The sequence below is a fragment of the Pyrus communis genome, chromosome 3, assembly GCF_963583255.1.
Source record: "Pyrus communis chromosome 3, drPyrComm1.1, whole genome shotgun sequence".
NCBI classification, from domain to species: domain Eukaryota; kingdom Viridiplantae; phylum Streptophyta; class Magnoliopsida; order Rosales; family Rosaceae; genus Pyrus; species Pyrus communis.
In genome coordinates this window covers 15,957,127-15,967,682 of record NC_084805.1, presented here as the reverse complement: position 1 = coordinate 15,967,682, position 10,556 = coordinate 15,957,127, and the positions used below count along the sequence as shown (strand labels likewise).

At 36.6% G+C, this 10,556-nt stretch overlaps 1 protein-coding gene across 1 annotated transcript; it reads right to left on the bottom strand.

Moving 5' to 3' along the window:
• Positions 1–3,524: 3,524 nt before the first annotated feature.
• Positions 3,525–3,731, bottom strand: LOC137728277 (uncharacterized). Its single transcript, XM_068467112.1, has one exon. The coding sequence runs from the start codon at positions 3,729–3,731 to the stop codon at positions 3,525–3,527; it is 207 nt and encodes a 68-aa protein (XP_068323213.1).
• Positions 3,732–10,556: the final 6,825 nt, after the last annotated feature.

Here is a 10,556-nt window from a genome sequence, read left to right as displayed (position 1 = left end):
GTTTAGAGTTTTTAGGGGTAGTAAAAGCACACCGAAATTTGGTAGAGATTGAGTTATTTATTATAGGAGGAGAAGGCCGGCTACAGTGTTAGGGTTTTGCCCTACACGTTGCAGCATCCTATTGACCAAGGTGTGAGGAAAGAATATTCCCAAGATATTAAATAGGAAATATATCTTGGGATAATGGTGGAAGTATCCTTAATTGATTGAAATAAGGATTACTTGATGCAGTCAATCTTCAATTAGAAATGTATTAAAGATAGAATTTGGTAATTAATCATTATCTTTAATGCCCTTAACTTTTCCTTGCCACGAGCAGTGAGTAGTCGTATTCAACTACTTCAGGGGTGTTGAGTTGCGTGTGGGAGTATTTGAGCGGTCTGCACATTTAATGAGGTCAATCTTATCATTCTAGAGCAAAAATCCACGTGTCACCTCTAGGATTTTTGGGATTATTTTAAGCTACACAGATATCTTAAGATATGATCGCATTTATACAATCATATTCCTAATCTAATAGTATTGCAACTCTTATTTTACGTGAATTAATTGTCGTTGATCCAGCTTATTAAACATGCATCTTAATTAACCTTGTGCTCGAAGTTCATCTTTTATATAAGAATTAAGGTGGGAGTTACTGCAAATGACCTATGATTTTGAAAGAAAAAAGGTTTGTTTTCCATTATTAAACACAACACTCAAAATCTTTAAAATGTTGTTTAAAACAAAAAATTGAACCACCTCAAACCACTCTGAAGTTCAAAAAACACCTTATGCTAGGATTGAGAAAAGAGCTTTTATTTATTTATTTATTATTATTTTTTTAAAGTGAATTGAACTCTTATTAACAGGGCAAAAGTAAAAAAAGAGAGCCGAGTAAGAGGCAAATAACTAGCCAAACTGTTTAAAAGTCTTTGTTTTTCAAAACTCTTCAGTAATGTCTAATTTGCAAAGGATACAATCACATCAAATGATGTACAAAACCTGGAGAGGCAAAGGGATACTATCACATCAGCCTCGTTTGGCAGCTCGTATAAGAGACGTTAGGATAGTTCATACGATTCTGGATGTTTGGTGTAATTATGTACTAAATAGTACCTGTACTTATACTGGGCCCACATATTTATTCGATGTATGGCCGTTTATTTATCCTTCCAAAAACCTTTGGGGGGCGTTTGTTTGCCCTCACTAAATGGGACTGGACAAGACTGGATTAGGTGTTAGTGTAGTCCCATGTTTGTTAGAGGAAGGGACTAGCTTTAGTGGGATTAAACCTCACTCGCCTCGACTATGGGGCTCGCTAGATAGTCTTAGCGAGACCCCCCCCCCCCCCCCGACCACCATCAGATTGCTAAGACCCTTCTTTTCTCTTGCGTTGTCCCACTCAACTCCTCACTCTGCTCGACTCCTCATCCTGTTTGACAACCTCGCGGGACCATCCCAGGGCCATCGCCGCTTCCTCGTAAATCACAGCTTTCTTTGCCACTTTCTCTTCTTAGTTTTCTTCAGTTTTGTTTTGAAGATTCGTGAAATTATTACTGGGTTTTGATAGATTTTTGTTTTTCATCGATTTGTGCATTTGATTGATTTCTCAGATTTGATTGGTTTATGGGTTTTGATTGCTACCCATTTGTTTTCAATTTACCTACTATTTTTCCTTTTATGAATTGAAATACAAAATTGTTCTATGTAAATTCTGATATGTTTTGTTATTAACTCATTAATTTCTGCAGGTATATGATCTTACCCAGTTAATTAGTACCTTTTACATTAAGGCTTATGGTAGTCTTTCAAAAATCCAACGAATTGAGTGGAACTGTCGGTGAGGGTGAGGGTGAAACCAATGTTCGAGAAATCTTATACAAGGCTCGTTCATCTTCTAAACTACAAATTTGGTTCTATTTGCTATCAATTTGAGTCGATGAAGGTTTGATAATTCTCCAAGTTGCAGAAGCACCTGCAATTCCTGAAGAAGAAGAGGGCTATGCGTATGCCCTTTTATTTTTTCCAAATATTCATTTTGATATTTTTAATAGAAAATAAATTAAAATATAATAATAATAATAATAAATTATTGTTAGTCTAGCTTCTTAGTTCGACACTGCACCAAACGTTTCACTAAGCTAGTCCAGCTTAGTTTAGTCTAAGCCATTCCAGCTTAGTCCCTGAAGTTAGACCAGTCCAAGATAGTCCGGTGCAACAGACGCATCCTTGTATTATTAGTCGGGTCTATCTGTCTCGCTTCATCGCTCTCGCTCTCGCTCTCTCTCATCATTTTGAAAGCTTGCTGCCATTGCCATCGGCAATCCCAGATTTTTATCGCATCGTTCACTTCAAAATCAGTCTCTCTTTCCTCTCTTTTTTTCTCTCAAATTCACATAAGAAAAAATTCTGAAACTTTCTCCAGTTTTCTTTTCCATCAAAAAGCTGTAGGAACCATCTCAATTTCACATCAAAAATCTGTCTCCCTCTCTCATCTTTCAACACTGAACTAGCGAGTCCGCCATCTTCGCGGCGTCTTTTTTAGCTAGCTGCTCCTCAAACGCGTTCGAGTGCTGATTTGTGCGAGACAGCCTAAGCGACGATCTTCGATCTGAAGCATTTTTCTCCCATTTTGCCTTCCCTGGGTTTAATGGGTTTCACGTCAAATGCGGAATCTGAAATTTTAAGGGGAAATTTTCTCTTCTTTCTCCTTCCTTGGCTTGGCTGTGCGGAAATATAATTTCTGGGTTATAAGGGTGTTTGGAAAATACCCAAAAAAAATTTATTCTTGGTTTATGGGTGGGGAAGAACTCGGGCTTTGGAATGGGGGACGGGGTGTTACTTTGTTTGGGCTTGATTGAAATTAATTTTTGGGAGTGTAAGAGATGGTGAAGAGAAGATGTGAAGATTGAGAGAGAAGAAGACAGTGAATAAGAGTGAGAGAGGCGTTTGGCAAATCTGCAATTTATGCAAGAACAAAAAATGGGTCTTTTTATTCAAACAATCCAGTTATTAGTCCGATACTGCACTAAACATCCAACTAATTTAGTTAGTACTATTCGATACACAAATTATCCTATTCGACTGAAATAGTCAATACAGTCCGAGCTGCCAAACGAGGCCTAAGTGGAACGAAGTAGTGCTTTTCTTATGCACTCTCATGTGTCAATGCACGGGTTAATTACACTAACACTCCTAAAGTTTATCGAGTTTTCACAAAACCCTTTCACGTTTTAATTCACTTTCATATAACCCCTTCAGTCAACATTGTGCTAATAAATTGACAACTTTACCCTTATAGCTAATTAATTAAATAATAAAAAGGCTATTAGAAAAAGGAAATTGTTATTGACACTCTAAAAATCTCATTCCACACTCCAAACTTTCTATATTTGGAAGAAAAAAAAAAACAATTGTAAGGAGTGTAGAATGAGATTTTTGGAGGCCAATAACACTTCCCTAGAAAAAAAATATTAAAAATAAATAAATTCAACATTAAAAAAAGTTAAAAACTCAAAAAATTGAGAGAAAGAGAGAAAACCCTAAACCCTCTCCAACTCCACGACCCATGGTTTTTCCTCCCGCCGTCCCACCGTCGCCACCTTCATCCCTAAACCCTCCCCAGCTTTCAGTGCCTTTTCCTCATCTTTTTTCTTCTGAAGATTGGCCAAATCGGACTCGTCGTGCTCCTTCTTCTCGGCCTCGGGTGCCTCCAAGGGCTTTGCTATTCCACCTTGCTTGGAAGACATGGCTGCGATCTAAGCAAAAGGCTTGCTCTATTGGTACACGCAGCAGCTCTAGTTTAGAAGTTTTAATTTTTTTTTTTTTTATGTTTAATTTATTTATTTTTAATATTTTCTTTTTCTAATATATTTCTTTATTATTTAATTAATTAGTTATAAGGGTAAAGTTGTCAATTTATTAGCAGAATATTGACTGAATGGATTATGTGAAAATGAATTAAAATGTGAGGGCGTGTGACACACCCCGATCGAGATCAGGCATGCTGGCCGTCACGTGGAAGTGACGTAACCATGTGCACAGTGCGGAAGCTAATAAAATAATAATATAAATAGTACGAATAAATAAAACTAGCTTTACACAAGATAATAACGAACAAGTGCAAGCGTAAGTGTGAACACTAAGTTCAGAGCATGAAAGCCTAATGTAGTCCAGAAGAAAACGACACAACAAAAGCACACCAGAAGGTGGTCTGTCAGATATGCCGGGGAAATCCTCAGGGAAGCCACCAAACGTGCTAGCCAACTAGAACCTGGAGGGGCGCAAAACAAAAGCGTGAGTGGGCAAAAACAAAGCTTTTCGAAAACCATTTAATAAATAAGTTCTAACCCCTCGCCGTAAAACCTGTATACTTCCCAGAAAATAGAATATATATATATATATATAAGTCATGCTCAGGAATATGCTATGCCAAAACCTCAAAGTAAAATGCAAGTGCTCAGGTAATATCACGTCAATACCATATAATATGTCAGCCGGAGTCACCTAACGTGACCTGTACGGCTGAATCTAGAGCTCAAATCTCCATCTCACTAACTAGACCTGCACACGAGTCGAAACCACCTAAAGTGGTCTGTACGACAAACCTGGGTGTAATATATATATATATATATATATATATATATATATATATATATATATATATATATATATATATATATATATATATACGCTCAAGTGCTACGATCACGTGAAGGCTGGGCGAATAATCGCGGGTCACCTACGAGTCGGAACCACCTAAAGTGGTTTGTACGACAGGACTGTGCACCTAACTTGGATCCAAGCTGAGCGTGTGGTGCGGGAGGTGAACATCACGTGAAGGACTGTGCCCAACTCTGGGCGGGAGCACTAACACCGGGGGTGCAGGTTATGTGCTCTCTATGCATCTCAAATCATTACTGAATGTAAACATAAATCACAACTCACCTGGCACTTACCTGTGCGTCCGCAGCACCAAACATACATACATATATATATATATATACACACAATTAACAATGCATAAACAACGGCAAACTATAGGCATGACATATAAACGAATAAACGTTCTAAATCAATTTCTGGGAAAAAGTATAAGTGTATAGGTATATACGGAAAACCAAAAGCCCACTCACTGGTATGTGGAAGGGTCGTAACCCCCTTGCCTCGAGTGACCACGCTCGTCCTAGGGGTAGGTATCACCTATATGCGAAACAACTATAAAAACGTTAATTTTAAAAAGCACATAACCAACCTTATGAAATAACTTCTCATACAATGCTCAAATGGGGTGTATGAATACACCAACGTGATCTACTCAACCTCAGGAACATCCCCATATTTTTAGAAAAAATTTTCACCGCCGCACGCGCCCCCACGCGCCGGCCACGCGCAGGCACGTGCCTGGCACGCTAACGGCGTCAGTTAACGCCGTCAGGAATATTCTGTTAACTTTAACGGATTCCGTCAATGGCGTTAGGAATATTCCGTCCAAACTGACGAAATATTCCGTCGTCTTCTCCGGCGAGGCTCCGGCGCCGTTGCCGACGCCGGAAAATCGGGGAAATTTCAAATCGTGATATCTTCTTCGTTTTTCAACCAAAATTCACAAAATTGGTACCAAATTGAAGCTTACAACGAGAGGAACAAAATCATACCACTTTCAAGTGCTAAAATCCATGAAATCTTGCCGGGAAAATACCCCCAACTCCGGCCAACCTCAAAACTCACGATCCCGACGTCCAAAACCTTCAAATGAACCACCCCGAGCCTCCTAAGGACCTCACCAAGCTTCCTACAAGCTTGAAATTCCCAAAAACATAAGAATTTACGTGTGCATGAACAGTGCCAAAAATCGGGTATCCCGAGTTCGACGTGAAAACGAAGGTATCCTTACCTGAAATGGGTATGGTTTAACTCCAATGGACCTCACGAGCATGGATATGTACTTTGTTTCTTTGATCTGTGAAGATTACATGGGTTTTGGAGTGTGTCCGTACAAGGGATATGAAAATGGGACGGGAAATGGCACGGGACAGGTGCAGGGATAGGGGAAAGGGTGAGGGAAAACATGGGAGGGTGTGTGTGGTCCACAACCAGCCACACCAACTCAAAACAACCACACAACGTAAAAATCACACTAGGGGCAAAATAGTCTTTTCACGCGTACGTTTTAAAATTTTCGGAACGGGCTGTCACAGCGTATTAGTGTAATATCTCATACGTGAAGGGGTTTTGTGAAAACTCGATAAACTTCAGGGAATGTTAGTGTAATTAACCCGTGAATGCACGGATGAGTGTGACAAGGTAGACTATAAATCTGAAAAGGTAGACTGTATTATTAGTAAAGGGTCACACTCGATCATCCAATCATGCATTTGGTTGATGAACTTTGATAACAAAAATTCCAAGCCACTAGGTTTTGAGCAACCGTCCATTATCGCAGCTTGTTGGTCACTTTAACCTGTTCATTGCACACTGGTAGGAAGTATCCATATCTCATTAAACTACAGGATAAAAATACCAGATCAAGATTCAAGATGACATATTTTACATATTTTTTAATATGTAGATCAAGATTATATTTTACAATTGATTTATAAAAAGGGAGAGACAGGTCACTATACCCCAAAAAAAGCCAGATGGTGCCTCGTCAGAATTTAAAAAAAAAAAATTCTATAAATAGTACAAAATCGAATCGCCTTTTTCTTTTCTTCATCTTAATCTGACATGGAATCACATTTCAAGATGAATAATGATGTATGACACTCAAATTATACATAATCACAATGTAACTGTACTAAATTGGGATTATTGTGCATGGTAGCATGGGCATTTCAGGCAAATGACATGCCCTTGTATACTTTATAGTTTTTAGTATTCTATAGCTTCTACGACCAACTCTCCCCGCGCATGCACTCGTGGGTTGGAATTTGAATATTCCAAATCAAAGAGCTTTTGGCATTTGAGAAGAAAAGATAATTAAGATATTTGTTTAGTTAATTTTCTATATTTTGAAAATAAAGAAAAAAATATTGGTGTGTTTTTTTCATGGAATGTGATCGCTCATCAAACTATCTGATATATTATGTCATAGACTAAAATTACTGCTTTAAATCATGTAGATATGCCAAATTATATGATATATTATGTTACTGGTTATGTAAATTGATAATATGATAACGTAATTAACACAATAACTTTTTCTTAGGACAATTTGTTAGTTTTTGGATTCTTGTTAAAGATTGAAGCATATAAAATAGGTTGGGGATGACAAAGAAAATGATGGATTGGGGATGCTTTCTAGTGAAGCCATTTGGAGAAAATGAGGTTGCTTCTGGTTTTTGGGAGAAGAAGAAGCCAAGACGGATGTCAAGTGTATATATGGACCTAATTAAACACGTCTGTTTGAACACTATTTTAATTGAACGAATAAGGGAGCTGGTCAATGCTTGATTGTGACTTTTGAAGTCTTTGGCATTTATTTTTCTAAATAATCCTTCAAACTATAGAATTATGAGAGGCCAAAATCCGTTTGCTTATTAGTTCAAAGTCTTCAAGTTAGACTCATCGAGTTGGCCAAAATGCCCATCTTTTCTTTGATATTATACATACATGATAACCATCACGGGTGGCTTAGTGAATAGTGATTGAAGATGATGACATGTCTTGGGTTCAAATTCTAGCACATGTGGATTGCACGATGATGGCAATGGGAGGTTGAAATACTTCTGTAAGTCTTCTCAACCCTTAAAGAGGTGGATTGCCATGATGAAACCACCAGCTGATTCTTTTTTTTCAAAAATTATACATACATCTCATGTATACACTAAAAATATGTTTTATTTTTTATTTTTTAAAGAGTACGATATTCATTAAGATGACAAAGATATGTACAAAAAGGTGGATAGGGTGCATAAGTGGGTCTCGATAAAAATTTTGATAGGGCTTTTAACCTGATCGAAGGAAAAAAAAGTGTCCCGCACAAGAACTATCCTCAATATTTTATTTGTCATAAAATATTATGGTTTTGGCTTCCACAGTCCTGCCTTTTATAGGAGTCACTATGAGTCTATGACACAACTTTTTCTTTTATGCAGGATCAGAATGATTAATTATGGAATTAATTATTAATACTAATTTTTATAATATTCTCAACTAGATCACCTTAACTTCTCACCTCCCAATTCCAATTAGGTACAACCAAAATTTTCCTTGTTAAGGCATATACCTAGCATGCATATGCAAGCACATATAGTAAAGAATTATAACATTCTGGTGGAAACTTTTGTCAGGGTAGTTGAATTAAAAAGGAGAAAAAGAAGATTCTTCAAAGTTCTTAAAAATTATTTAGGTGGAAAAACAGATATTTAATGATGGTTTTGCAACAAAAAATTAAAAGGAATAAAAGACATAAAAAGAAAATGTAAGCTTTTGATTCTTTTTAAAAATAATAGTGATTAACAACACAAACTACACTTGTTTTGGTGATGAGGGGGACATGACTTTCAAATAGAAGCATCACATATGCTCCCTTGACATTTATGAAATCTTAGTAAACTAGGGAAAAAAATTAGGGTGTTTATAGAGGCAATTAGGCATGTTCCCTTGGGATATCTACTAAAATTGAAACAATGTGAACACGATTAACGCATAAATCGAGAAAAATCGAACTTTTTCATCTTCTTATTTTAACCTAAAAATTAAACAAAATTAGTCTTCTGGTTTAGTTATACAGAAGATTGGTGCTAGACATGGCATTGCAAATTGCAAAATGGATTCTCTTTTGGAGCGCTGAGTTTTGATTATTTGCTTGCTTTGACACATTGGTACAAACACAGTGTTTCAAAGACCCTTGAATGAAATTTGAATTCTTGTTATATGGTCCCAATCTTCTTTTCACCTTTAGCTACCTTTCATACCCCCTAAATGTGTACATATGATGCTATATGTGCTATCTTTGAGATGCCAAGTACCAACCCAGTTCATATGCTTGTTTTTTTTTCGTTTTTTTTTTACTTTTTCTTTCCCAAATCTTTACCGCTTTGAGCCAATGCTCTTTGATTTTGAGTTCACATTGGATTGTGCTTGAGGTATTTGGCACACTCATTCAATCCTCCAATCAAGATTTTAAAAGACGCTCTGCGTTAATGTCACATCCCGGTCCGGGGCGGATCACTTCCCGAGCCCGCTCCACCACCATAGCACGATATTGTCCGCTTTGGGCTTACCATTCCCTCACGGTTTTGTTTTTGGGAACTCACGAGCAACTTCCCAGTGGGTCACCCATCATGGGATTGCTCTAGCCCCCTTTCTCGCTTAACTTCGGAGTTCCGATAGAACCTGAAGCCAGTGAGCTCCCAAAAGGCCTCGTGCTAGGTAGGGATGAGAATATATATTTAAGGATCACTCCCCTGGGTGATGTGGGATGTCAATCTGGCAGCAGATTTAAGTATATACATGTACAATATTATTTAAATATAAGTAAATTTATATGTATCTTATTTATACTAGTTAAAGATAAAATAAAATTTATATTTGTTGTTTATGTTAAGATGATTTCAGTATAAAAAGTCTCATTTTATTGCTATTTGTTTTTGAAATTATTTCACTGAAGTATTTTTTTAATTATATACATACACGTTCAAAAACAATAAAAAGCAGGGGCAAAGAGTAAACTGAAAAAAAAAGAAAAAAAAAAACAACAACAAAAAAGTCAAACAAACGGGAAAAAAAAAAAAAGTACAGATTATCTTCAAGTGTGTGTTGTACAAAAATGTTCAAGTACACATTATCTTCGTTGCAGAATGTAAAGACTAGCCCAACCTCTTCACCGAGCAACGTCCGCTCATGAATTCTTATATCACATGATTGACACATGAACTTATATGTAAAATACCGGTTTCACAAAATGAGTATTGACAACTTTAACTCACATGCAGCCATCCACTTCTCATGGTGCAGATCTCATTGTAACAGAACTACTGACAACCCAATTTACCATGTCCAATGGGGAATGGATGGCCAATTTAGCATGATTCTCTTATGATTAGGCAAACAATGGTAATTCAATTACAGTTTAAATTCACATAATTACACAATCAAATAATTGGTAAAAACGCGTAGTGAATTCCTAAGAGCTAAGACGCAACCGGTTAAAGTCTATATTTGTAACTGAAATTTGAGTCCAACGAACATAAAAACTACATTAAATAAAATTATTAAGATTTTGATTATAATTGTTTTCTTAATGAATCATTATTCCCATAACCACAAGCACCAAAAAACACTAAGTGAAAAGTGAAAACCTTCATCCATATAATTACCTAAATTGAAAACAAAGGAAACCACCAAGAAAACAACGGAAAATGATCATCGCCAAATTCATTTTTTAGGGATCTTAGAGATTTCATGATCGTGACTGTTCATCATACATCATGCGGTCAATTTTCGTTAAGTACTATTTATATTTAATTTTAAATTTTAAAATGATTTGATCACACAATTTACGATAAACGATCACGATAAAAAATAAAAAAAAAGATCGAACCATGATTCTTTTTCGAAAACAACCA